This window comes from Suillus clintonianus (assembly GCF_016758775.1).
Source record: "Suillus clintonianus strain FC179 chromosome Unknown DEU56scaffold_70, whole genome shotgun sequence".
Lineage (NCBI taxonomy): Eukaryota > Fungi > Basidiomycota > Agaricomycetes > Boletales > Suillaceae > Suillus > Suillus clintonianus.
Window position 1 is genome coordinate 125,392 of NW_024539294.1, and position 23,742 is coordinate 149,133.

Genomic DNA, 23,742 nt, shown 5'->3' on the forward strand with positions numbered 1-23,742 from the left:
AAACAGGTACCTGGACCTCCGTGCCTTGGTGCGAGCGATCTACTCTGCCTGATGCGAGCGAGGCACATGGTATCTCGACATTTCTAGAGATCAAGAATATTAGCACCATTCTGGGCTATGGCCAATGTCTACACTAGACGTACCGGAGGCCATAATGATCGTGTGTGTAATTCTGTTGGAATCAATATCAACACTTGCTATACTGTTTACATCACCTTCAGATTGCTTGAGGAACCAGCCTGAATGTACTCTATGTAACTTTATCGATGTTGAGCAGCTTGGACTGATATATAGTCGGTCGGGCGCAATGTACCTCAAAGGTACGCTGAGTGGTCTTGTCTAGTGAGACTGTTAAAGGAGGAAGCCAGTTGTTTTTTTCAGTGTCTCTGCATACATGCCCTATCGTTGCCAAGCATCCGAAACAGAGTGCTGATGGTCAGTGTTGCCGTCGGTGACGTAGTAAGCCTAGGGCTTACAGCTGACTATCATTCCCCGGCAAGTCAACTCTTATCGCGTTTTCACTGAGCACAATCTATGAGCTCTCAAGAAAAATTGATGAGCACGACACACGATGCGCTCATTGCGCCTGCCTGTGGCAATCAATAATTCGTCGGACTTGCATATCCTGCCTTTTTGGTTCAAATAGGTGGCTAGAGCATCCACATTCATACCGCTTTGGGTTTGACGGATTGCTTTGAGGTGTGGATGTGGACTCTGTGGTGCGTCCACAGTAGCCCAACCTATATAATGCACCCCAGACAGTTGACCACCTCATACTTCACTTTGCAATTTTCCGTCACTGTTTTTCCCCATATCAAACCATGAGGAATATCAAGAAATTCTTTCAAACGTGAGTCGACCATTTTCGTGTTCTACTCATTGTCATAATACTAATCAATAACCCTCAGGTCCGAGAACGATCAGATGGTGTCGCTTAAGCACTCTAAATCAGTGCCATACGGACTTTGCTCAGATGGGAGGACGCGCGAGCCTCGTGCCGATCCTACCAAAGCCGTATACCGTGGCAAGACACCCCTCAAACCGTCCGACATCATTTACGTCGAGCAAACTCCAGGGGTGCTGGACATGTTCCACACACAAATGTCGCAAGACGTCTCGTTCCATCCGCCCGCTCGCGCCCACTTTGGCACTCGCGCGGACTTACAGGACAAGTTTCCCGACTTCCCTCAGCCACCTGTGCCCATTCGTAGCGCTTCAAGGACCACTTCACTGAATTCAAAGCTTCGGCCTCAACTTCCTATCCAGAATTCCGCTACGGGTGGTCAACATATCACAGGCAGGGAACGACCCATTCAGTGGTCCCCTTCAGTAGGTTGCGTTTCTCATGCTACGCCCACTGCCCACTCATCCATTCCCCAAAAACAGCAGAGGCGTGAGGCCACTGTCGGTCAAGCTTTGGCAGATGTACTTAAGACCGCCGATGGCCATACTCCCGTATTGGGAAGTAGCCGACAGGCGGAACGTGTTCGCGCCAAGTCGAGCACTGCTCGCTCATACACTCCCACTCCCGCCCCCCCTGTTCCTACCACCCACTCCCCGCGCCCAATCATCTTGCGCTCTACGCCCAGCTCACGCCCACATCTACATCATGTTCCATCCCATGTCGCCATTCCATCCATTCCTGCTCCATATCATGGACAGTCTCACAGGGACTATCGTGATTTTTTGAAGGAGCAGGACCCGGACGTCATCCGTAAAATGATCAATACTTATCCTGTGGCGCCTCTTTGCAGCGAACGGACGCCAGCGCATTTGCGCCCGATTCGTTTTGACATGGATGATCCGCACCAGATGAAGCCTTTTGGCTACTTCGTTCGTGTGGCTATGACTAATGGTTGTCCCCTCGATGCACGCGCGGATGGCTCGTACCGCCGCATCATTAATGCGGTTGATCCCAACAGACATCATTCCGAAGATTGGCACTGATTGGTCTCGGCGGGTTGTACTTCTGTGATTGTGAAGAGTTTATCAAGAAAGAATTTGGCGCTGTACTACCTACTTGTGTTTGTCGTGTTATGGATACTTATGGATACTTATGGATACTTGTGGATACTTATGGATATACTTATGGATATATGAATTACAAGGCGGCAGTTGCAGGCAACTTGCAGCATGGAGTCATTGCGTTTATGATATATAGTAACTCGGAAGATACAATATTTGCAGAATCTTGTTCTTCGTTCGTCTCCGTAAATATAAGCATAGTATGTCTCTCCGTGTCCTTACTCTCGATGTATATAATTGACCGTGAGCGAAGGGGTCAGGGCGGAGGTCGAGAATAGTCGTTTGTGCGTCCAACAAATAGATACCATCATTCGGTGGCGATGAATCCGTCGTATCGCCTGGCAGAAATTCTTTTTGTCAATTTGAAATCTGCCGCCGTTTTGAACGCCAACGACGCCATGAAAGAAAAGCAGAGGTCGCCATCGTGGTGCGCGCAAGGAAATAAGAGAACGCATAGCATTGGTATCAAATCACGCCAACGCAGCATGACGCGAATTTTTCAGATGGTACAGACCAACGGCAAAAACGCGCATCAGCATAGCATGGTCATGCGAGCTTATATATGGTAGAAAATCGACATTCTTAAAATGAAGAAACGGTTTGGCTGTATCCCCCATTACTCCTAAACTCTATGATAACCTGCCCACCATAGTTCACTATTACGTCTCTTTCCCTACCTGCAGTGTTCTCGTCGACAGTAAAAGTTGCCGTTGTAAGTCTGCCATCATTCCACGCAAAATCAAGAGTGATCCCCCCACGTATGCGAGCGCCTTTTATTTCTCCAGCCGACCACGTGGGAGGAAGAGCAGGTAGAAGCGTAACCTGGAGTGGAATGTTGATGTTCGCAACGTCAGGGGCTTGCAACAGTGCATTCTATCGAGGTTCAGCTGGAGATTTCAAATAAAATAACTTCAACATCTTACCAAAACAGCGGCAGGATATCCCAAGTTTGCATCGATCTGGAAGATTCCATCGTCGTTGTATATGGAAAAGAGGTTGGGTGCAAAATTTCTCTCGATGGTATGCTGCATTGAATTAGCTTCGGAAACATCATATACCCGCCGGTCCTTACAGTAAGTTCCTTGTAAAATTCAGTCTCGTTGGCAAGCTGAGCCCACGCGGCAGCCCTCCAAACTTTCTCCCATCCTGCATCCGCGTCAGGGCCTCTTCCAATGCCTCTATGGAACAGACTGGTTTCCGCAGCGTTCAAAACTTGTTCTTTGGTATAATGCGTGAAGGTTCCGTTGACAACGAGACCACCTTGTAAGACAGGAGAATAAGATGCTATCGCATAACCGGGGTATAACTAGCGAAGATCGTAAGCTCGAGATAATAGTTGTGAAACAAGGGCCTACGCCAATCAGATGACTAAGATGCCTGTGAGTATCATCCGGCCCATCCATGTCGACTTTCCACTCTGGATATATCATTAGTATATCATGGATACACAGAGGACAAGACAGCAACCTTGCAATTGGCCCCACCGTCCGATACGCAGCCCTTTGTCCATCTGCTGCCGTTTGGAAATAATCGCTGTGCAACCCATGAGCATAAGGCAAGACGAACAGTAGACAATTCCCCACCATCTAGAAATGCAATATCTGTATCACCAGCTGCCTCGAAACCATTCTCAATTGCATTGAAGAGCTGCCAAATCAGCTGCTGAGCATGTGCACAACCTGTCGCGATGGTCAGCCATCTTCAAACGCTTTTAGAGTCTAGCTGACCAAGAGTAATAGGGTTCTGCTCTGGTGAGTTGCAAGGTGCGGTAACAAGGGTGGAATCGTTGAAGTGCAAGTCTTCGATGAGCTTCTCTAGATGAAAGCTGGCAACAGACTGATTCAAGATTCAGCCAAACGTGGCTCTCAAAAGTCCCGTAGTGGAGTACCTTCACTAGTGGCCACCCTTGTGTCTTCCACCATTGTACGTCATTAGTGTGGTCAAAATGATCCCATGCGTGTATCATCTAAGATTGAATTGACTGAGCCGCTGCAGAGCCAACAAAGAATACGTACCATCCAAGCATTAGATTCTGGAAATATCGACATGGGCGCTCAGTGAGTAAGAAACATAAGGAGGATTATTGTACCTGGATAATTGGACCATTGAGCAGAGTTCCCGCCAAGCTTCATACCAGTATGGCCGAAGATCTGGTGGAAAAGTTCATGTATTCAATTTTAGAAAGGCCCTTCACAAACGCACATTCATTTCACCGTGTGTCACAAATCCTTCGCTAATGTTGTACAGAACCTGAGCGGTGTACGCACCACGGGGTCCCCATGTATTCTGCAGAAACCAAGGGATCAGCTTCACCCAAGTTGTCAGGTATATCAGATGATTACCTCAATATAGTCAAAGAGTGACCGAGTCACATCCAGATTAGACATTTCGGCAACCCAATAGTTCATTTGGATGTTGATATTGGAATCTAGTCGTGAAATCAGAATACTTTCTTCTATAGAGGCAAGGTGCTTACGATAATCTGTTAGTATGGTCAGAATCGTATTTAACCTATGCATGAGATCAGTCACCAGCGCCCCAAGGGTTGGAATACCCATCAGCCCATAAACCCTGTAAATTTGCAGGCAGAGTGCCTCTAGCGCTGCTGGCCAGGAGGTATCTCCCATAGTTAAATGTAACCCATTCCAAGTAAGCGTCCCCAGCAAAAGTCCGATATCCGGCAAGAATTTGATCAGTGGGGGTATTGAGATCCGGAGTCTGTCCCAAGGAAAGTGAGAATGGGGTAACGAGAGAGGTATAGTCTTTAATATGCCCATTCAGCATCTCAGCGTAAGATGTACGATTAGCGGATGAAAGCAACGCGACAAGATTGTTGTGTGGATCCGGTCCTTGAAAGGAGTAGTTGGCAGCTGCGTTTCCGGCAGTCATATCGTAATTCGTTCCTCCGACCCAGCTGATCCACACCTCGGATGCACCAAGGACGGTCAACGTAGCATTAGGCGGTGATGCCCCAGATACCGCAGAACACGAGATCAACCCGCCAGGTGCCTGTGCCTGCGCGAGAATCTCATAAAGCATACCGGGGATGGAGACGTAGTTCCTAATACTCAGCGTTCTGTCATCCAAGCAGGTGACATTCGGTGCTGGGAGGCCATCGACCGCGGCAACAGAGTAAGCGTAAGTAACAGCTGGAAGGACATGAGAAGCCGTGCTTTTCAGGTATTGCACACATGCTTGAAGAGGATGAGAGCAGAAGGATTCCCTGGGCATAGTGGTCAGACAGCACCTTGACACGAGGAAGGAAGGACATACCGAAGAAAAGTAGTGCTTCCATCAGACCAGGTAGTACGAGACACCGCTTCATCCAGGTCCAACCACCTTGCATAATTCGAAACCGAGCCAGTTGAATCCAATGTTGCGAGCAAATGTCCCGCGCTGGCGTATGAACCTTGAAAGAATGCGCGGGCCACCCAAAAAAATCAATGAGTATAGATAGCAGACGTGTGAGAATTCGCTCAAGAACACGATTTATGACTACCTACCATATGTGTCGCCAGGTGTCATGATGTCGTCGATATCTTAATGGTGGAATGAGGGGAGCTGCGTGACTACACTCAAAACTTGGATACATACTGTCAATTGTCCCCGTAGAACTAGAAAAAATAGCTTCGCGGATGTTCTGCATTTTCTTGGCTATGTTAGTTTGCTGGGAAGGCAAGTGATTGCCCCCATTGTACGACTATGTGAAGGATTAGCATCCCGGGATCATATACACCGAAATTTCAAAAGTACAACACGCACAGGATCCTGGAAGGGACCTCCCGACCACAAGGACTCAATATTGAGCTGTGTGGCTTCTTGGCTCGTACCACCAGGTAACATCGCTGTGTACATTCAATATTTGGTGATTACATTGTGAGCGAGCACCACTTACCGCCCAAGTATCCATTGCCGATCGGTAAAAAATCCTGGACCCATATCGTCCCAGGCGCAGTATACCAGAGACCATTACCAGAACTCGGAAAGCTAGGAGGTGCAGAAGGTATCAAGGAGACATACGTCACAATACCCAGAGCGCTTAGCAAGCGTTTGAGAAGAGCTCGGACAGAGTATGAGAGAATTTCACGAAGAGTCGTAAAAGTTTGGAGGAAACAAGTCGAGAGGCAGGTTCCAAGAACCTGAAGGACCTCCATCTCTGCTGGTCGCTTCTGAACTTGCGAAGTGAATGAGCAGCTAAGATTCTTCTCCTTCTGATGAGAAAGCTAGATAGCAACGCACATGGCACTAAGGGTGAGCGCACCAGAAGCGGATGCGGCCGCTCGGCGTAACCAGGAAGATATAGGAAGATATTCTATTTGAGTGGTGCTACGGTCTTTGGAGATCTAGTATGTGAAAGGTGCAAGTTAAAGCTCACGTTAATGGGAGTAAGCTATTTTTAGCCACGATCATCACAGGTGGTATCACGTGTTCTTATGATGGCTCTGTACTGCGAAGTTAATGTCGCATTAATGGGGTAGTGGTAACCTGGGTCGTTGCCATCGACCCGCCGGGGGTTCGATTCCCTCTTAATGCAAAGCATATCTCATTTTTATGCGATTTTCTCATTTGTTTTGTGTGACCGCAGCATGCAAGTACACTTGCAATTGCTAACATTATAGTTCTCCTTTCGTAGGCATTGCAAATAATCCATAGATTCACAGCAAGTACATAACAGGACAACAAAGTCTCTTATGCAACCTTGACCGCTCCCCATGCAACTTTCTGTCCAGTCGGTCTCGGCGCGCCCTCTCCTTTTGGCCCATCAGCACTCTTTTTCTGAACCTGAGAAGGGGCTGTACGTGGCGGTAACGGTGATGATTTGATCCCGTCAAGCACACGCGCTGCATGCTCCGAATTACGGATGAACCACCCTGCATATCGACGACCAACCGTTGACTCAGCGATGTGGACCATGTTCTAGATGATTGTTTGAGCTCTTCAAAGTGAATGGGAGGAAGAAGATAACGAACCAGGTCTATCACGAAGTTCAAGTCGCTTATGGACATCCACTCCCCAGCAAGTAAACTCTCAGAAGGTCTTGCTCCTTCATCGTTATCCTTCTCGCCATTCGCAGCACTTCCACCAGTGTTCACGTGTCCAATGCATCGTCCAGCGTTTTTCATCACCATCATCCAACTTAATACCTCCTCTTCGTCTACACCAGCACCCGATGTATCCAGGAAGCCCGTAAGCTTCTGTGCATCAAGGCTCGTGTAAAGCTTTAGGAGACTCTTAAGACTCGAGACGGGTGTAAGCGACATAAAATGAGATGATGTAGCCCGGAGGTGTCGCTGTGTCGGATCACCAAGAACTACGTTAGGGTTCTGAGAGGAGGGGGAGGTCGGCGTTGGCGGAATGAGCATCGAAGCGAGCGCCGTAGGGTCGTCATATGGTGGGGAGTTGGCACAGATGAATTTGGGACAGGCATACAAGAACAACTCTTCAAATGTCGACAGACCTTCCTCGCTAAATGAATCGAAAAATTAGTGACCATACTTGGATGGTAGTGTCAGACGCATACCCTCGGCCCATACGCCCAATTTGGTCGCCATATCGCTCGCGCACGATATTCATTACGTTATCATCAAGCCTGGTCGGTGCGAGCACATGGCAGAGCGCTAGCAGTGCATACATGCGATCTGCCGTTTTGTTGATCTGATAAAGAGTGAGCATAAACTGCGAAAAAACTTAAACACACGGGAGCCCTCACCTGATCATACTGGTAACTGCGAGTGTGATATTGCCGCGCACGCATCACCCAGTTAAGAACACCGGTGAAAACACGAGCTGCATCAGGAATTCTTCGCAGCATAAAGTAACATATACCAGCATGATAGGCGGTAGAGACGTGTACAGCTGTAGGCGCGGTGAAGGGAGCCTTTTGACCGAGCCCGACGTTTTCCATGACCTTCAAGGCAAGCGTGAAATCACCAAGGAGAACATGCACGCGCAAAAGGCCGATAATGGAGAAATATCCAAGCATGCGGTACAAAGGCTTCGTTCCGTATTCGCCGACTATGACTCTATCGGCAGAATCGGTCAATTCAAGCACAATTCGAGGTAGACTGACATACTCTATTTCCTCATCGCTTTTCCCCTCTGCACGTGCTTTGAGCCATTCATTCGCGCGACTCTTTTGGATGAGGGAATACAAAACATTGAGCACGGAATAAGAACTCCAAGCTTGGGCACCGCCTTCTGAGCCGAGCATGGTCAGCTCATCGTCGGTTTTTGACGCAGGACGCGAGCGAAAAAGAGCGAATGATTGGAACTGATAGATGAACTCGTCGATAATGTCCCACAACCAGTGCGCAGGGAGGGACAAAGGTACGGGACCGTCGGAGTCTACCAAGTCTCGTCAGAAGAATGATTGAAGTGCAATTGAGGCAAGTACTAAGGAGATAGTTAAAGAGCTCGCAGCTATTCTCGTATGAGTGGAACCGGTCGTCTACGTTGGGTTGAAGCCTTGAGTACACATGTCGGTAGTACAGTTCACGGTACAGGATGAGGAAGATTTGATCGTCGTTGACCAATGGTGCAATGGTCTCTGCTTCTGGCCACTCCGTTTTTGCGTAATATTTCTCGGTGAGGCGAGTCCAGCCTGACTCGTAAGCTAGAGTTATCTCCTGGAGGTTATTGTCCAAGACGGCTTGGTGAAAATGGACGATAAACTGAGAGTCGCTTAGCATAAGATCATCAAGCAATTGATAGAGTACTCACGCGCTTCACAACGTCCGGAATCTGGGCAAATGCAGCTTGTTGCGCGATGTGCTGTTGCATTGCTTGCAAGGAGCCTTCGTCGAGCTGAAGATTTGGGTCATCATACAATTCATTGGTCGAGGAGGGCATCGGAATGGGGATGTCAACGTCGGCATCGTTAATGTCATCGTCAAGATCTGGTTCAGCAGCCCACAGTGCAACACGTTGATGAGCCATAGTTTTTTCTCCTTCAAGGACGTCTTTGACGGTGAGCGAGACAGAAACTTTTGGGTTTGCGGATTTTGCCGCAACAAAGTCGGCTTTCCTGATTAGGCGGTGAATTACTACTGGAGCCGCTTACTGGCTTGCCTCAGCTTTCCAGTCAGCGCAGTCCACCATAAGCCTGCACTTCCAAGATGCCTCCACGACCGATGAATGATGAGGAGGTTCTGAGTGAGATGAATAAGATGGTACGTCTGCGCATGGTCTCGCGTATATATAACACCGATGCCCAACCCCTCCTCGGTTGGAATGCAAAGGGATCTAACGCCATAGCTCCTGTGCCATAGGTTGCTTTCATCAAGCAGGAGGCTCTGGAGAAAGCTCGCGAGATCAAGGTGAAAGCGGACGAGGAGTTTGCTATTGAAAAGGTACGCAGCGTTGCTCGCTTTGCAATCCTTACATGCCCAACGTGTGTCTGTTTCGGAAGGCAAAGCTCGTGAAGCAAGAACAACAAGCCATTGACGCACAGTTTGAGAAGAGACGCAAGGGTGCTGAGGTCGCACAGAAGATGTATGATGCCCTACTCGCCTGATATTGGGATGACATACTGATCGCCTGGTGTCATTCAGCGCACAGTCTAATTTGACCAATAAATCGCGATTGAAGCTTCTACAGCGTCGTGAGGAGCAACTGCAGGAACTGTTCTCTGTCTCTCGGACATCGATTCTGACGTTCGCAGAAGACGAAGGGCGTTACTCTCAGCTACTCGAAGGCGCTGTCGTGCAAGGCTTTCTCCAGCTCATGGAGCCAAGGGTCATATTGCATGTTCGTGAACAGGATGCCGAAATCATGCAAAAGGCAGGAGAAGCAGCCGCAGAATCGTATACTCAGATCAGCGGCCGCGAGGTGTCTTTTGAGTTGGAGACAACCCTGAGCAAAGATTGGTTGGTCGATCGACTTTCCTGAGTATATCGTCCTCTCAACAAACCCATTCTAGTGCTGGCGGTGTCAAGCTTGTGACCAGCTCACGACGAATTACAATCGACAACACACTGGACGAGCGACTGAGACTTCTAGAGGACAAGGTGAGCCTCGCTAGATGAGTTCATTCTTGTCTAATATACTTTTGTAGATGCTCCCCGAGATTAGGAGAGACTTGTTTGGGCCGAATGAGAACAGGAAGTTCTACACATGAGCGTCTTCGCCAAACGGCAGCCACACACTCCATACTCGTGCATCAGCCAACAGTTTATTCCAGACACGATAGAATTACATTAATCTCCTTGGCTGCCAAGTAGAAGGTGAAAATCTACGGAGTTAAGTACTGGCGAGCAGAATACACGCTATGATAGCCGATTGCAGTGAACATACCCAAATACTTTGTGATGCTCAACTGCGGAGACACCCAAAGATTATAGCCTGTCAAGCTTCAGAGGTAACACATACATTCTAGATCGTAAGAAAATAATATAGAGTACGCATAGTAAGCGAAAGTGAACCCCGTAGTACCTATCCTACCCCTACTGGTACTATTTGTTCTTCTTCCTCCTCTTCGCCGAATTCTCTCCCTCTTTTGATGCCTCCGCCTGCCCAAACCGTGCCCCGAACTTCCCCTGCTTGTTCCCAGCCTTCAGCAACGCACGCTTTGTCTCACTGTCTGGCCAATTGTTCAAATCAAAGTACAAGGGCGCGTACTCGAGGAGCCTACGGGAGAGTCAATGCAAATCCGTGTCAGTATGCAGATCCACACGACGCTAAGATGCCTGAGAACATACCAATCGGGTCGCACATCCGTGACAACCCGTATATAAGGTCTCGTCGTGAGTACAAACTCATTGAAGATCACCCATTCCGGCTTCGTGTCCAGCCCGCATGATGGATGCAGCTCCACGGCCTACCACAAAATAATAATAAAACATCAGCACGCCGACCCCACCCAAAACCAAAAAAAATAATGCACCTGATTATCCTTCAAGGTCATATAGTTCCCCTTTTCTCCCTCCTTGTGCGCAACCTGCATGAAAAACCCACAGCACAATACCTGCCTAATCGCCATGAACATCTTCTTCTGATCTTGCAGGCTCACGAGCTCCACCTCAGACCGTTCCATCGTCCGTTTCAGCTGCTCGCGTACATTGTCTGCTTGCATGAGCGCCCGAGCGGAGAGGTAGTTGTTCCAGGTCCAGTTTTTCTCATATTTGTCTGGGGGTAGGGTGTGAGTTTGTGTGTGCGTGTGCAAGAGGAGGATAACTTACTTTGGGTGTAGTTGTTGTACACGTTAAGAAGCGTTAGGTGATCGCCATCAGGAACGGTAAGCAGTGCCTTTGCAGCATCCGCTTCTTTTCGCTGGTTATTCGGGCGTAGCCATACATTCGGGACTGCAGAGGCGTCAGATGATAGCAAACCTCAAGGCTGAGTGCGCACCTGATAACATCGCAGTAATCGTCAAGATCTCGTTGCTACACTTGAACTCTGGGCTGACGATCAGCATCTTCGAGAGCTGGGAACGTGCGTCAGAACAATTTCTGAGAACTCCGCCACCGGAACAATCGCCTACCTGTGGATCTAGAGGGAATTCAGCCATCAAATTCCCCAATGCCGTGAGGTTGCCATCATCATCCAAGGCCGCGAGGTAATTCAACAGCTCAAGCGCCCTCATCAACGTCTCTGGTGCCGGCGCATCCACATAATCAAACTTGACTAAATCCTACATAAGCGTCAGTCAACCTCGAAAACATCACCCCACATCACGCTCACCTTAATACCTGCTTTGACAAGCTCCAGCACCGTATTCGCCAAATTACTCCTCAGGATTTCTGGGTGTGTCTGTTCCTCGAGCTCCGACATAAAGTCCTTCTCCGTATACAACCTAAAGCATTTACCCGGTCTCGTTCGTCCAGCCCGGCCCGCACGCTGCTGTGCCGACGCCTTGGAGATCGGGCTGACGAGTAAGCTCTCCACACGGATACGCGGGTTGTACACTTTCTGCTTGGAAAACCCTGGGTCGACAACGTACACGATCCCATCGATCGTCAGCGACGTCTCTGCGATGTTCGTGCTAATTACAACCTTGCGTCCTGGGGGCCCATCCGGACTGCCTGCTTTCGGCGGCGGGTCGAAGATGCGTTGCTGCTGTTGCGGCGGTAGTGACGAGTACAGAGGGATGCACGCGATGGGGCCTACAGACTCGGGGTCAGAGTTGACAAGGTCATCCGCCTCGAGCTTGATCTTGCGGCATGCATCTTCTATCTCCTCCTCACCCGTCAGGAACAATAGGATATCTCCTGGATCCTCGGCGCGATGGATCATAAGCACAGTGCGGATGGCGGCCTCGACATAGTCCGGCTCCGGCTCCTGGGTGTAGAACACCTCGACGGGATGGGTACGACCGGGAACTTTAAAGAGCGGAGCAGGGGCGTCGCCAGAGACAGCGAAGTACTTCTGGAATTTGAGCGCGTCCAGAGTGGCGGACATGATGATGAGCTTGAGGTCTGGACGGCGGTGTGCAAGGGTTTTAAGGATGCCCATGAGGATGTCGGTAGCGAGGGTACGTTCGTGGGCTTCGTCGAGGATGATGGTTGAGTAGCGGGAGAGGTCAGGGTCATTCATGGCTTCGCGGAGCAGCATTCCGTCAGTCATATATTTGAGGAAGGTAGTGCCGGGTTCGGTCATATCTTCGAAACGTATCGAGTAACCGACCTGTCGACCGAGTTGGACTAGAAGCCGAGGCGAGTTCAGAATATGACCAGAGCATGAAGCAAAAAAAACGGACCATCCATCTCGTCCGCTACACGCTTAGCCACAGACATGGCAGCGACTCTGCGAGGCTGAGTGCATGCCACCATCTTGTTCTTGGTATGCGGAAGGTCTGAGTAGGCGACGAACTGGGGTATTCTATCAGTGACAAAAAGAGTCTATAAGCGAGTGTTCAAAATGACAAGGGAGAATATTTGTCTTGGGGGCACCAACTTACTGTGTGGTCTTGCCTGAGCCGGTCTCGCCGACCATGACAATGATTTGGTGTTTGTTGAACTGTAAATGTCAGTCGGAGTGAATGGTGTGGGGTAGAAGGAGGGGCTTACTATTTTGTAGAACTCGGTCATCTGTGCAAACACAGGGAGCTTTCTGCGTGCTTCCAGTATCTTTTTGTATTGAGCAGTATGTGGTTGCTTTGTGAACGGGTTTAGATCATGTTCCTAAGCGAATTACCAAGTCAGTCAGCCAGCCTCGACGTAGCTCTGCTAAGTATTGAAAGGACATACCAATGCCTGGCGAACTTGATCTGCATTCACTTTTCGGGGAAGAAAACCAAAGAGAGGCTCTTTCGAGGATGCACTGGCACCATTGAGAGTGCTTGTGCTTGCAGTAACTCGCTCAATGGCAGGTCGATGGGCAAGATATGGGTTTTCTTTTTGCAATGTCATTTTGCGGGCCCAGGGAGAAAAGTACAAGTGACAACCTCGACGTCGTGGTCAAATCTTGAAAGGATATCACGATTACATAATCATAGGGAAATCGTTTTCAACTCCGTGCCACTAGTAGTACTACTATAGTACTTAAGTCAATCTAATTAACCGAGGAAGGAGTACTTAATCTCTTGCACTCGACTGTCCTTTTCGCTTTAGCGTTTTCTCTCTCTCAATGGCTGACCTCCAGGCGTCTGTAATTCAGAATGTCTCCCCACCAACATCGAAGCATAGCGTAGCAATAGCACTTGGCTCGAACCTTGGCGATCGATTCGCCAACATCGAAACCGCTTTGCGCTTGCTTGAGCAGCCTAATCAGCTGTTGGCCGGTATGGACGCCGACGTTGTGGTATCGGTCGTTGACACGAGCTTCATGTATGAAACTGCGCCCATGTACGTCACTGACCAGCCAAGATTTGCAAATTGTGCGTGCTTAGTGAGTTCGTCCGTTCAATAACTCTATGGTGTGTTACTTAGTCGGGGGGCCTCCAGATCGAGACGAACATAGAGCCGCGGATGCTATTGAGATTACTTAAAAGAATTGAGACGACGGTGGGAAGGGTGCCTAATTTTCAGAATGGACCTCGTGCGGTTGATGTGGATATCCTATTATACGATGACGAGATCATCGATACTCGTGCTGAAGGCCAGAGAGAAACCCTCGATAATCTGGTTGATGAGCTAGTCGTTCCACATCCACGCATCACAGAGCGAGAGTTCGTTTTGCGTCCTCTAGCTGAGTGCGTAACAGCTTTGGTTATTGGCCATCACTAAATTCGTAAAATCAGCATGATACCAGAATTCGTACATCCGGTTCACAAGAAATCAATACGCGCCCTTCTAGATGTCGTTATCAGCCAGCCGAACACCGACTTCCCGATGCTCAAAGTTACCCCCTTCGCCCATTATCCGATCTCAGAGACACGCCAACTCCCCGGCATCGATCGGGTGCCCTCTATGGAAAAATACTGGAGCACCCATTGTTCAAATGACATCCAGCGACCGACGAAAGTGAGGCTGATGGCTACCTTGAATGCGACTCCAGATTCATTCTCCGATGGTTCTGTTAATAATACATTGTCGGCTGCTCTGACTTATTCTGCGACATCCGTACGAGCGGGCGCCGATATCATCGATATAGGGGGTTATTCAACCCGTCCGGGAGCCGCATTCATCTCATCCGAAGAGGAGTGCCAACGCGTGGTGCCTGTCATTCAGGCCATACGGTCACATGAAGATCAGGGCGTCAGTTCCACTCTTATTTCAATTGATACATTCCGTTGGGAGGTCGCGGAAGCTGCTGTCCTGGCTGGTGCAAACTGCATCAATGACGTGTATTCGTTCACGGGTCCCGAGTACCCCCTTACGCAAGCTTCAGCAAAGCACCTTCTGAAAATGCGAGAGGTGGCACGAAAACTCGCCGTTCCCGTCATCTTGATGCATTCACGTGGGGATGCCGGCTCAAACAAAGACTACAGCCAGTACAAGGGCGGCGTTCAAGAAGGTGTGCGGGCTGAGCTGGGAGAGAAAGTGGAGGCGATTATCAAGGGCAAAGGTGGAGTGCGAAGGTGGTTCGTTATCGTTGACCCTGGCGTTGGTTTCAGCAAGACAGTCGAAGCAAACTGCGTACTGCTCCGCGAAGCTTCCTCGTTGACAGCTAACACTCCGAGGAATCCACTCGCCGGATACCCGCAACTTATTGGGTCGTCTCGAAAGTCATTTCTGGGGGCGATTTTGGAACGCCCGGATGCGGATGGGACAAACAGGGGGAGAAAAACTCAGCCGAAAGAACGGGGGTGGGCAACAGCAGCGGCCGTAGCCTGCGCTGTTCAACAGGGCGCAAGCGTTGTGAGAGTTCATGATGTACAAGATATGCGAGACGTCGTGGCTGTAGCTTCAGCTATCTGGAGTTACTGCTAGTTAGGGGCTTACCACCAATGTACCACTGTAGACTAGAACTGGTCGTGTAAGTCAATATGCGCTATCAATTATTGTGTTAATAACTGGGCAGATAATTTTTCACTGCATCCCAGGACACTTCGATTCTCGGTAGGACTCTACAAGCCTTCGACAGGACTGAGAAATCAAGTGAATTACGTCAGTATGTATTATGCAATCAGTATGACACACGCGAACCCAACCGACGCGTCGACGCGACCGGCCTAGCTACTCACTCGACCACCTCACACATTTCGAAGGAACGTGTGGTTTGACATTAATGTGGTACTTGGTTGGTTCGGATTTGGCGTTCACTAAATGGAATCATCGTCGTGCTCTGAATCCCCCTGAAGCTGCGAGGCTGATATTCTTGCTTGACACTAGAATTCCTTTTCAAATGAACGGCCTTTTGCTTCTGTCACTGAATGCCTTTCCAGATGCATATATAGCCAGTACTGCTGGGCTCATCCCGGTACCACATCCCTTGACCACGCCCTCCCTCCAAGTTCAATAAACCAATATTCAGTTCCAGCATTCATACATTCAGCATGAAGCGAGCGGCGGCGTTGCTTATCCAGAAGATCAACCTTCTTCCATCTATACCCCAGGTCGACACCCCTGCACTCTTTTCCAAAATCATTTCAGTGCAAGATCTCGAACAAATCATTACACGAGGACCTCCCATTACCCTTGCAGACCTGGTATGTCACATAGCCCGTCGCCCGCGGCAAAACTTGATCTGAATGCAACCTATTTACTATCAGCCAGCATACATTGATGCACTGAGGAACCTCAAGTCCGGGGTTAACGACAGGGAGTTTTTGGTAGGTGTATGCGTCATCTTTCATTGCATGTAAATTCACCCTGCTTTACGTGTACCTCAGCTAGAAAAACTCTTGATATTGATGTCGCGCCTTCCTGATGACTCGGTCTTTGCCAAACAACTTCAGATCTCTGTGATTGGTATCCGTACGTATACCCTTCATCGACAACTTCAGGATACAATCCTCATCGGGCCCGTGTAGTTTATAAGGACCTTCCTCACCCGCCTTGCAGCTTCTTAAACACTCTTGTAACAGCGCCTCTGTCTAACTGCGGGAGCGTGCCATATGTCTTCCGTAGTGCTGACGGCTCTAATTATTCCATCTTCGCGCCGAACCTTGGTCAAGCAGGCCAACCATATGCACGATCAGTGCCTTCTACGCATGTTCCGTTGCGTCATCCGTTACCAAATCCAGGAGAGGTCTTCGATACACTTCTGCGTCGCCGTCAGAATGACTTTATTCCTCATCCTGGAGGCCTCTCCAGCTTGTTCTTCGCATTTGCAGATCTCATTATTCACAGTATATTTGATACGAACACCCACGATTGGACGATCAACAATGCCAGCAGCTACCTCGACCTGAGTATCGTGTATGGGAACAACGAAGAGCAGGTCAATAGCACACGCAAGAAGGACGGAACCGGTCACATTTGGGAAGATGTATTTGCTGACAAGCGCCTCTTGTTCATGCCCCCTTCTGTGGGGGCCCTTGCAGTCTTATTCAGTCGTCATCACAACGTCTGTTTTTGTTCCACCACCTCTAGGAAGTGTTGCTAATTCTTCAAATAGTATATTGCAAGCAAGATCCTTGGCCTCAACGAGCGAGGGACATACGTACACCCACAAGCCCTTCAAGAAGAGCAGCGTATCGCTCAGTGCGACGAGATCTTTCACCGTGCCCGACTCGTCAATACAGCGTTCTTCATGCAGATCATCTTGACGGACTACGTCGGAGGCATTCTTGGTCTTGTCAGAGACGGACTGACTTGGCGATTGAATCCACTTCAGGTCCAGAATTGTTTGTGATAATCGCTATCTGTTTTGACTTTTATCCAGGGGTTTCGCGAGGAAACGCATGACGTTTCTCAACGAGGAGCTGGTAATGCCGTTTCACTAGAGTTCAACATGCTCTATCGCTGGCATGCGGCGTTATCGCGTCAAGACGAAGTGTGGCTTGAACACACTTTCAGAAGCATTCTCCCCGGCAGGGACCCTTCGACTGTACGTGTATACCTTCTTGTACGGAGTTTTCAAACGATATATTTGCTTCCTTAGATTACCGTTGAAGGATTCAGGACTGCATTCCGCAGGGATGGTGCTCAAATGCCTGACATTCGTAGTTGGACATTTGGCGGGTATGAAATGTTGACTTTGTTGTGTACTGTCAGCTAACGAGTTGCAGTCTCACCCGGGGGGAAGATGGTCGATTCAGCGACGCCGATATCGCTCGTGTTTTACAGGATGCAACGGCCGACAGGGCTTGTGCCTTTCGTGCGAGGGGCGTTCCGGCAGTGATGCGAATCGTCGAGATTTTGGGTATGGAGCAGGCACGAGCCTGGGGCGCTTGTTCGGTAAGTTCAAAGTGGGTTGACTCGCCGTGATACTGATGATTGAAACTTAGCTCAACGAATTTCGTCGCTTCATCGGTTTGAAACGTGAGGCGGTTTCCATTGCTTCAGTTTACTTATTTATAGTTTGCTTTCCTAGCATACACGAGCTTCAGTGAATGGAATCCAGATCCAGAGATTTATGTAGGGATCAATTCCGCTGTATGTGCTTACCCGCATGTTGACCATCAATAGACCGCAGCCGAACGCTTGTACGGGGATATTGAAAACCTGGAACTGCATGCAAGTCTCGATATCAGCCTCGGACGATTTGTGTTTGCTGATTCACACACAGGTGGGGCTGCAGGCTGAGGAAACTAAACCGCCCGTTCCTGGTGCTGGCCTTTGCCCTGGATACACTATTTCGCGCGCCATCCTCGCCGATGCCGTATGCTTGACCCGCGGAGACAGGTTTCTTACAGTGGACTTCACTCGTAAGTCAACTAATTCTTGGGTCTAATCATCATTCGTCGATACTGAGTTTTTCATGGTAGCATTCAACTTGACAACATGGGGTTACAAGCATTGCATGGTGAACAAGGCGGATGGATCCTATGGCGGCATGCTCACCAAGCTTCTCTTTCGCATGCTTCCCGATCACTATCCCGCGGGCTCAGTCTACGCTCACTTTCCTTTCCTGACCCCAGACTTCCTTGCCTCGAGCATGGCTAAAGCGCCGCGTAGAGCCGAAATCCAGCATCTTTACGATTGGGAGAGGCCTTTGACTGTGCAGCAAGCTGCATTTACAGGTGTAGCTGCTGATATGAAAGTTATCAGAGACTACGAGCGTCGTCTTTCGAAGTTGTGCATGCCTCCGAGGGTACGGAACGAAGAGGTGAGGCCCTTTTACGCTCTTCGTTATCTGATTCTCATTGTTGCTGATAATTCAGATCAGACAGTCTATCTCCGATAAAGTGGCTGAATACACCTTGTCTACTTCGCCTTTTGCCCACCTTACAAGTGAGCTGATCAGCAAGAGACGCGCTGTTGATGAGCACGTCGACATAATTGAAATCCTGAACCTCCTTCCCATTTATTGGGTGGGCGAAATCATGGTCCGCTATCTGATACATTAACACAGGTTGATTGGAGCTCAAATATGTTTTTTTTCCGGTCAGATTGGATTACCATTGATCCACAAATCATCGTCTCCAGAATTTTGGTACAAAGCCATTTTCACCATTACACAGTGAGTTTCTCCGCCGTGATTAGCCCTGCCATCACTGACGTGCGCAAAGCTACTTGTACTTGAATAATGACCCAGCTTCTGACTGGACTCTTCGCGAGAACGCCGCGCGTTTTACCCAGTTGATCAAATTATACCTCGAGAGCCATTTAAGAAGACTCTCTGATGGCATTGTAATTATCCTGCTTTCCGCTACAAGCCCCACTGCTCAATCGATGAACCAGATTTCAATTAATGGAATATGCGATCTTCTATTTTCAGCCCACTTGTCGTCGCATAAATGTGAAGCATTTCTCTCGGAGGTTCTCAAAGTCGCACCGCAGGCTTCGATAGAGGATATCGTATTATGTCTGTTCGAAGAGATCATCCCTTCTGCGTCCTTGTTCTCCGCAGTCATCGCCTCTGTGGTGAAATACTACATGTACTCCGCTCGAAAGGAAGACTATAGCGATTTTGTTTCTTGTTGTCTAGACAAAGGGTCAGAACAGCACCCAGCCATCCTGCCGTATATCTGCAAAGCACTCGGTAAGCCCTCTGCGTTTGCTGAGACCTGGAGTGTATGATAACAAAATACTCAGATCTTGATATCGACGTTCGTTCCCATCTTTTTCACTCAAAATATGCACTAACCTCATATGAAGATGCTTTCGAATGACAAGGTGAGTTCTATCAAAGTATCGACATGGCCCTCCACGAGTCTGAACGTCGTTGAAGCCATCTGTCCTCCGTATCACTCTCTATGGCCACGCTGTTACCATTCCGAAGCAAACTGGGTGTGTCTGCCAGATTATTTGCTTGTCTAGCTCACATAGACATGATGATCCAGCCTTTTGTCCTGGGATATCTTCATGAAGGTAAAAGCAGATGCTCAGAATTTGACCTGAGACTTGAGAATTTTGCAGATCGCTCCTGGTATCATTTGCAATATATTCCGTGCAGGTCCTTTGCGTCGTCCTCCTCCGATCACAACGCCTAGTAACGGGACACCCGTTGACGCCGGTAAGTAGTATCTTTGCGCTGTCGTACGCTCTGCTTAACCCATTGAAGCAGAGCAAACATCGAGGTCCACTGATATCTCCATACCCACTTCATTGGTCGTTGAGGTGAGTGAACGCTGCTATGTGATGAGATCACTCCTCAAAAGCAATTGTAGTATATCGGATATCATTAAGATGGAATATCGGACACCTAATACTCGTCACTGTACTACAAGACTCGGACATACACACTAAATGTATTACCACCACTCGCACTGTTTTAGATGAATCGGTCTTTAATATCATCCTCTACTTGCACGACGTCCCAGCGCAACAACCATTGATTTGAACAAGCTTTTCAAAACAGCACGAAATGTTAACGTTATGTATTAACTGCCCCTAAGCTTTGTTGAGTTTACAATTGTCGTGTAAGTCGTGCTATCATGCTTGCAATACAGCCCTGGGCCTCCGCAGTTTAGCCGTTTAGCCATTACCCGATTTACCTTGATCTCTCGCAATCCGTGGACCAACTGATCTGCAGGGAAAATGACACTTTAAAGGTCACATCATGTAACAAAGTGAACAACAGTACTAGTGAGAGATATCTGACATATCAGTGTCCATAGATCACGACCTCAACAACAATTAACAAGTATGTCGAATCGAGAAGAGAAGTGCTTTTGCACATTCACAATGCATGGAGGACGTTGTGGAGAATCGGCAGACCAACAACTGCAGCCAAAGCCGCAAGTTGTGTCCCAGGTGCTACACGAGAAGCAGCACCGGTTGACGCTAATTGTATGATAATGAGTATGTCGCGTATCAGAGGCAAGATGCTGCTTACTTATGCCACTGGCAGTAGACCCTCCAGATGAAACAGTTGAAGAATGAGTGCTCGAAGACCCAGTTGTTGTGGGGCCGTTGAATGTGATTACGTTATTGCTAGAAGTGGTTCCGAGCGGCGCAGTTGACTTGGAAGGTGTAGCAGTCGTAACGGTAGTTCCACCGCTTCCACCTCCAGAACCACCACTGCCTGAGCCTCCATCAGTGGAACATTGATCAGTATTTGCTATGCACGTAGATCCAGTAGGGCAGCCTGAAAGGATGTCAGCGTGGCTCGTGTAATTGATAGAGGATAGAACACACATCCCCCGATAGAGTCATTGCAACAGAAGAGGCCGGGTTCACAGCAGCTTTCGTCGGTACAACATTCGCTTTTAGCGCTGCAGCAGGCATTTCCATTACAGGTTTGCGCGGTATTGGGACAGCATCTAGAGCAGCCATCAGAAATGAAAAGCAAATCGATCAAAATCTTTTCTCTCACTCGGAATCGAAACACTGGTTGTAGCATTTGTCAGTCAGTATTGACGATTGGTTTCCTAAGAAGGCGCAAAGGCACGTACGGTGGAGTCGTTTGGACAGTTGTACAAATCATTGCACTAGGTTCAAAAGTCAGTCGCAGCGGAAAGGTTCATCGGGCAACCTTACACAGTAGCTGCCAGTAGGGGCACATGAGTCTGGGTAGTTGGTACATTGCTCTAGGGCGGGTCAGTACTGTATGTCTCAGTTTGGTGCGTGAATTCCTTACGATATCCGCTAGGGCACACGCCGTTGCTTGCTCGAGCAAGATACTTTCCTCGCCGAACCAAGAGAGCGGATAGTACCGACTTGGTCACTAGTGCCGATGTCTTGGAGTGACGTGAAACTCGCAAGACTGTTGGGGCAGGATCCGCAACAGCGAGCTGAAGGGATAAGAAAAGAGACAGAGCGATACACAGCAGACGCAGCATTGTGAGGGTCAATGGAAGTACTGGGAATTAAGAAGCTAGCGTATTCCTCTGTGTTCGTGCTCTTTATTGGAAAACTAGCAGTCAATTTTTGAATTAGCGTCTTAGCGAAGGCGGTGGGCATATACAATGTTTCTTGGCAAGGCACCAGAGTTGATACACGAGGCGTACCCCGGCGTACCCGCATTGATAGGCTGTTCGTAGGTGGTCCAGTAGGATCTGTGTTTCGTAGCGTGTCTGTTCTAGTACACCATCATGTATTATACAACCTTGGGCTGCTCATGCAGTCATGAGTGTTGTGGTGCAGACTAAACAGTTGTCAAAAGGGCTCACCAGAAAGGAGCCGACATACCAAGCCTCAAGGGGTGCGTTGATCCGAGGTTTGCAAAAATTGATGCGGCAGGAGCGGGCGATCAAATTTAGTGCACGGATACTAGCGGAGCTCAAGATATGAATGCAGCTCCAAGTTCGTACAGCAGGAAGTATCCACTGTAAGTAAAACTCAACAGCCTTTGTTGCGGTTTGGGATGTCAACGAATGCCAGAAGACCTAGAGTGTGCGTAGCTGATGGAAGCTTTATAAATTAGCCACTGTTTGAACAATGATTACTGTTTAACGAAAACTTACGTTGACAGAGTCCAGACACATCTCAGGACTGATTCAAGCGTAATGCCGCAGGGGCGTGTCGGGCCTTGCGCCAATGTTTAATAGTCATGGGCATTACGTTTAGACAAGACGAGCATAGCTTTGCCCTTACGCCTTGAGGCCGACCCATTCATCCACCCACCCACTGAGGTTCTATAACATGTCGCCCACCTGTCAATGGGCCAAACAGCATTGACGATCTTGTCAACTCACCTGTAGATAGATGGAGGTCGACTGTGAAATGGATGATAATATTGGCCGAGGGTCCTGGTTGAGACGCTATCCTTCATTCTTGATCATAGCACCTGCTTTGAGGGACATGCTTTCAAAACAAATGTTGGTGTCAATGGGATGCAGGGGATGCCCTTCCATTTCAAGTCCAGTGTCGGCCATGGATTCTTGCCAGGTGACGTGGATGTCAGTCTGTAGCCAAGTGGCACATGGTACCAGTGACTCAGGACATTCGGTAATTACAACTGGTACGGATAGAAGAGGTGACGCTGGGGCAAAGCTTGCCAAGGTACATACTGGGTACGGTGAGTCTATTGACCTCTTGGACTGGCGTGATGGCCGCCATTTATGTTTAGTTTCCGCTAGGATGACTAGAGGGAGAAAGACAATTGCTCCTTTTGCATCAGTTTGCCGGGAAGTTTGATGGTGGGCTCTTGCTTTCGAGGGGACTTCTTTCCTTGTTGTTGTGCAGCCACCTCTGATATTCATCAACGAAACGCCCCAGCCCGCCGCCTTATCCTAGCTTTGCGTCAGATCGCGTCAGAATTAAACCTGGAAGGTGATCAGAGTGCTTTGCAACAATCGCTAAACCCGCACCTAGGTAACAATGCATGATGGTGATGGGGTGACATATGATAATTAGGGCTATGTCACTGGAAATTGGTCTGATACCTAGATTGCAATCGCCATCGTTGCAGGTTGCGTACTACGGACGCGCACCACATAGAATTCGTGGATCTTTCTAAATAATTCATTCTCCCACTTTAATATCCTAAAGTCTTTTGCGTGCCTTTCAGCGCAAGCGGTACCGGACGACCCTCGGACGAACGACTTCTTCCCGCCCCGAGGCATGATATCTTTTCCTCTCGGAGATAGATCGATCAAAGAGCAGACCATGAAGCTTCAATTTCTGCAGATAGTCCGGTGCAGGTAATCATGTACCTTCAAGTTGCTTGTATGTATTCTTGCTTTTCCACAATGTCCGCTTCTGATGGACTCCTATTACACGTCTTATCGCCACTGACCTTATCAGACTGGCTGCTTTTGCAGAGTCCATATCGGCACCTCCTATACCATCAAATCTTCTGCGCGCGCGCTTCCAAAAGCCAGCAAGGTAAGTTGGCTGTGTTGGAAGA

At 48.8% G+C, this 23,742-nt stretch overlaps 8 protein-coding genes and 1 non-coding gene across 9 annotated transcripts; 5 read left to right on the forward strand and 4 right to left on the reverse strand.

The window, feature by feature from the left end:
- The first annotated feature begins 298 nt into the window (after window positions 1-298).
- DEU56DRAFT_819808 (uncharacterized protein) lies at window positions 299-2,123 on the forward strand. Its single transcript, XM_041354040.1, has 6 exons — window positions 299-320; window positions 382-646; window positions 700-801; window positions 916-1,455; window positions 1,477-1,611; window positions 1,663-2,123. Exons 3-6 carry the CDS (start codon window positions 706-708, stop codon window positions 1,945-1,947), a joined length of 1,056 nt encoding a protein of 351 aa, XP_041205481.1. The 5' UTR covers window positions 299-320; window positions 382-646; window positions 700-705; the 3' UTR covers window positions 1,948-2,123.
- Window positions 2,124-2,433: 310 nt separating this feature from the next.
- DEU56DRAFT_819811 (glycoside hydrolase family 95 protein) lies at window positions 2,434-6,389 on the reverse strand. The gene is made up of 19 exons (XM_041354041.1): window positions 5,921-6,389; window positions 5,788-5,870; window positions 5,620-5,725; window positions 5,529-5,564; window positions 5,299-5,434; window positions 4,557-5,248; window positions 4,502-4,507; window positions 4,368-4,453; window positions 4,228-4,311; window positions 4,115-4,175; window positions 4,041-4,057; window positions 3,914-3,991; window positions 3,753-3,861; window positions 3,609-3,704; window positions 3,493-3,558; window positions 3,381-3,442; window positions 3,098-3,331; window positions 2,949-3,050; window positions 2,434-2,898 (listed from the first exon to the last, which is right to left on the reverse strand). Exons 1-19 carry the CDS (start codon window positions 6,177-6,179, stop codon window positions 2,608-2,610), a joined length of 2,604 nt encoding a protein of 867 aa, XP_041205482.1. The 5' UTR covers window positions 6,180-6,389; the 3' UTR covers window positions 2,434-2,607.
- A 99-nt stretch (window positions 6,390-6,488) lies between these two features.
- DEU56DRAFT_t87 lies at window positions 6,489-6,559 on the forward strand. Its single transcript has one exon. It is a non-coding gene; the product is annotated as a tRNA-Gly (tRNA).
- Window positions 6,560-6,646: 87 nt separating this feature from the next.
- On the reverse strand, window positions 6,647-9,021 carry DEU56DRAFT_819817 (RNA polymerase I-associated factor PAF67-domain-containing protein). The gene is made up of 7 exons (XM_041354042.1): window positions 8,746-9,021; window positions 8,420-8,696; window positions 8,100-8,370; window positions 7,736-8,048; window positions 7,547-7,680; window positions 6,996-7,491; window positions 6,647-6,942 (listed from the first exon to the last, which is right to left on the reverse strand). Exons 1-7 carry the CDS (start codon window positions 8,959-8,961, stop codon window positions 6,715-6,717), a joined length of 1,935 nt encoding a protein of 644 aa, XP_041205483.1. The 5' UTR covers window positions 8,962-9,021; the 3' UTR covers window positions 6,647-6,714.
- Window positions 9,022-9,080: 59 nt separating this feature from the next.
- DEU56DRAFT_819819 (ATPase V1 A1 complex subunit E) lies at window positions 9,081-10,339 on the forward strand. The gene is made up of 6 exons (XM_041354043.1): window positions 9,081-9,194; window positions 9,294-9,374; window positions 9,434-9,516; window positions 9,576-9,890; window positions 9,944-10,031; window positions 10,079-10,339. Exons 1-6 carry the CDS (start codon window positions 9,141-9,143, stop codon window positions 10,139-10,141), a joined length of 684 nt encoding a protein of 227 aa, XP_041205484.1. The 5' UTR covers window positions 9,081-9,140; the 3' UTR covers window positions 10,142-10,339.
- DEU56DRAFT_525246 (P-loop containing nucleoside triphosphate hydrolase protein) lies at window positions 10,194-12,938 on the reverse strand. Its single transcript, XM_041346634.1, has 9 exons — window positions 12,719-12,938; window positions 11,704-12,662; window positions 11,504-11,653; window positions 11,371-11,446; window positions 11,202-11,324; window positions 11,042-11,148; window positions 10,907-10,987; window positions 10,722-10,840; window positions 10,194-10,650 (listed from the first exon to the last, which is right to left on the reverse strand). Exons 1-9 carry the CDS (start codon window positions 12,789-12,791, stop codon window positions 10,476-10,478), a joined length of 1,863 nt encoding a protein of 620 aa, XP_041205485.1. The 5' UTR covers window positions 12,792-12,938; the 3' UTR covers window positions 10,194-10,475.
- A 494-nt stretch (window positions 12,939-13,432) lies between these two features.
- On the forward strand, window positions 13,433-15,437 carry DEU56DRAFT_819829 (Dihydropteroate synthase-like protein). Its single transcript, XM_041354044.1, has 3 exons — window positions 13,433-13,848; window positions 13,905-14,152; window positions 14,201-15,437. Exons 1-3 carry the CDS (start codon window positions 13,588-13,590, stop codon window positions 15,330-15,332), a joined length of 1,641 nt encoding a protein of 546 aa, XP_041205486.1. The 5' UTR covers window positions 13,433-13,587; the 3' UTR covers window positions 15,333-15,437.
- A 442-nt stretch (window positions 15,438-15,879) lies between these two features.
- DEU56DRAFT_891379 (heme peroxidase) lies at window positions 15,880-20,263 on the forward strand. Its single transcript, XM_041356297.1, has 24 exons — window positions 15,880-16,051; window positions 16,115-16,174; window positions 16,235-16,319; window positions 16,376-16,911; window positions 16,963-17,181; window positions 17,230-17,394; window positions 17,449-17,528; window positions 17,576-17,744; window positions 17,795-17,828; window positions 17,881-17,924; window positions 17,976-18,023; window positions 18,076-18,214; window positions 18,275-18,615; window positions 18,671-18,835; window positions 18,899-18,969; window positions 19,019-19,139; window positions 19,191-19,491; window positions 19,545-19,558; window positions 19,608-19,625; window positions 19,681-19,739; window positions 19,793-19,820; window positions 19,869-19,965; window positions 20,014-20,069; window positions 20,120-20,263. Exons 1-24 carry the CDS (start codon window positions 15,899-15,901, stop codon window positions 20,135-20,137), a joined length of 3,021 nt encoding a protein of 1,006 aa, XP_041205487.1. The 5' UTR covers window positions 15,880-15,898; the 3' UTR covers window positions 20,138-20,263.
- Window positions 20,264-20,386: 123 nt separating this feature from the next.
- DEU56DRAFT_525306 (uncharacterized protein) lies at window positions 20,387-22,133 on the reverse strand. The gene is made up of 9 exons (XM_041346635.1): window positions 22,064-22,133; window positions 21,532-22,005; window positions 21,432-21,481; window positions 21,347-21,382; window positions 21,268-21,281; window positions 21,090-21,214; window positions 20,788-21,039; window positions 20,536-20,735; window positions 20,387-20,478 (listed from the first exon to the last, which is right to left on the reverse strand). Exons 2-8 carry the CDS (start codon window positions 21,731-21,733, stop codon window positions 20,632-20,634), a joined length of 783 nt encoding a protein of 260 aa, XP_041205488.1. The 5' UTR covers window positions 21,734-22,005; window positions 22,064-22,133; the 3' UTR covers window positions 20,387-20,478; window positions 20,536-20,631.
- Between the last annotated feature and the right edge of the window lie 1,609 nt (window positions 22,134-23,742).

Excerpts from the sequence above, each read along its gene's own strand:
- DEU56DRAFT_819811 (XM_041354041.1), bottom strand. The coding sequence starts at position 6,179 with ATGGAGGTCCTTCAGGTTCTTGGAACCTGCCTCTCGACTTGTTTCCTC. Across the intron at positions 5,435-5,528 it reads GACACCTGGCGACACATATG|GTTCATACGCCAGCGCGGGA; the intron begins GTAGGTAGTCAT and ends CATTCTTTCAAG. Across the intron at positions 3,862-3,913 it reads AAGGGTGGCCACTAGTGAAG|TCTGTTGCCAGCTTTCATCT; the intron begins GTACTCCACTAC and ends ATCTTGAATCAG.
- DEU56DRAFT_819808 (XM_041354040.1), top strand. The coding sequence starts at position 706 with ATGTGGACTCTGTGGTGCGTCCACAGTAGCCCAACCTATATAATGCAC. Across the intron at positions 802-915 it reads CTTTGCAATTTTCCGTCACT|AACGATCAGATGGTGTCGCT; the intron begins GTTTTTCCCCAT and ends CTCAGGTCCGAG. Across the intron at positions 1,612-1,662 it reads CACGCCCACATCTACATCAT|TCTCACAGGGACTATCGTGA; the intron begins GTTCCATCCCAT and ends TATCATGGACAG.
- DEU56DRAFT_525306 (XM_041346635.1), bottom strand. The coding sequence starts at position 21,733 with ATGCTGCGTCTGCTGTGTATCGCTCTGTCTCTTTTCTTATCCCTTCAG. Across the intron at positions 21,383-21,431 it reads CCCCTACTGGCAGCTACTGT|TGCAATGATTTGTACAACTG; the intron begins GTAAGGTTGCCC and ends TTTTGAACCTAG. Across the intron at positions 21,040-21,089 it reads CAATGACTCTATCGGGGGAT|GCTGCCCTACTGGATCTACG; the intron begins GTGTGTTCTATC and ends ACATCCTTTCAG.
- DEU56DRAFT_819817 (XM_041354042.1), bottom strand. The coding sequence starts at position 8,961 with ATGGCTCATCAACGTGTTGCACTGTGGGCTGCTGAACCAGATCTTGAC. Across the intron at positions 8,697-8,745 it reads TTCCGGACGTTGTGAAGCGC|TTTATCGTCCATTTTCACCA; the intron begins GTGAGTACTCTA and ends AGCGACTCTCAG. Across the intron at positions 6,943-6,995 it reads TGAACTTCGTGATAGACCTG|AACATGGTCCACATCGCTGA; the intron begins GTTCGTTATCTT and ends ACAATCATCTAG.
- DEU56DRAFT_891379 (XM_041356297.1), top strand. The coding sequence starts at position 15,899 with ATGAAGCGAGCGGCGGCGTTGCTTATCCAGAAGATCAACCTTCTTCCA. Across the intron at positions 17,182-17,229 it reads GGCGATTGAATCCACTTCAG|GGGTTTCGCGAGGAAACGCA; the intron begins GTCCAGAATTGT and ends ACTTTTATCCAG. Across the intron at positions 17,829-17,880 it reads TCGCTTCATCGGTTTGAAAC|CATACACGAGCTTCAGTGAA; the intron begins GTGAGGCGGTTT and ends TTGCTTTCCTAG.
- DEU56DRAFT_819829 (XM_041354044.1), top strand. The coding sequence starts at position 13,588 with ATGGCTGACCTCCAGGCGTCTGTAATTCAGAATGTCTCCCCACCAACA. Across the intron at positions 13,849-13,904 it reads TTGCAAATTGTGCGTGCTTA|ATCGAGACGAACATAGAGCC; the intron begins GTGAGTTCGTCC and ends GGGGGCCTCCAG. Across the intron at positions 14,153-14,200 it reads GTTTTGCGTCCTCTAGCTGA|CATGATACCAGAATTCGTAC; the intron begins GTGCGTAACAGC and ends TCGTAAAATCAG.
- DEU56DRAFT_819819 (XM_041354043.1), top strand. The coding sequence starts at position 9,141 with ATGCCTCCACGACCGATGAATGATGAGGAGGTTCTGAGTGAGATGAAT. Across the intron at positions 9,891-9,943 it reads ACAACCCTGAGCAAAGATTG|TGCTGGCGGTGTCAAGCTTG; the intron begins GTTGGTCGATCG and ends AACCCATTCTAG. Across the intron at positions 10,032-10,078 it reads TGAGACTTCTAGAGGACAAG|ATGCTCCCCGAGATTAGGAG; the intron begins GTGAGCCTCGCT and ends ATACTTTTGTAG.
- DEU56DRAFT_525246 (XM_041346634.1), bottom strand. The coding sequence starts at position 12,791 with ATGGTGGCATGCACTCAGCCTCGCAGAGTCGCTGCCATGTCTGTGGCT. Across the intron at positions 11,654-11,703 it reads TTGTCAAAGCAGGTATTAAG|GATTTAGTCAAGTTTGATTA; the intron begins GTGAGCGTGATG and ends ACGCTTATGTAG. Across the intron at positions 10,841-10,906 it reads TGACCTTGAAGGATAATCAG|GCCGTGGAGCTGCATCCATC; the intron begins GTGCATTATTTT and ends ATTTTGTGGTAG.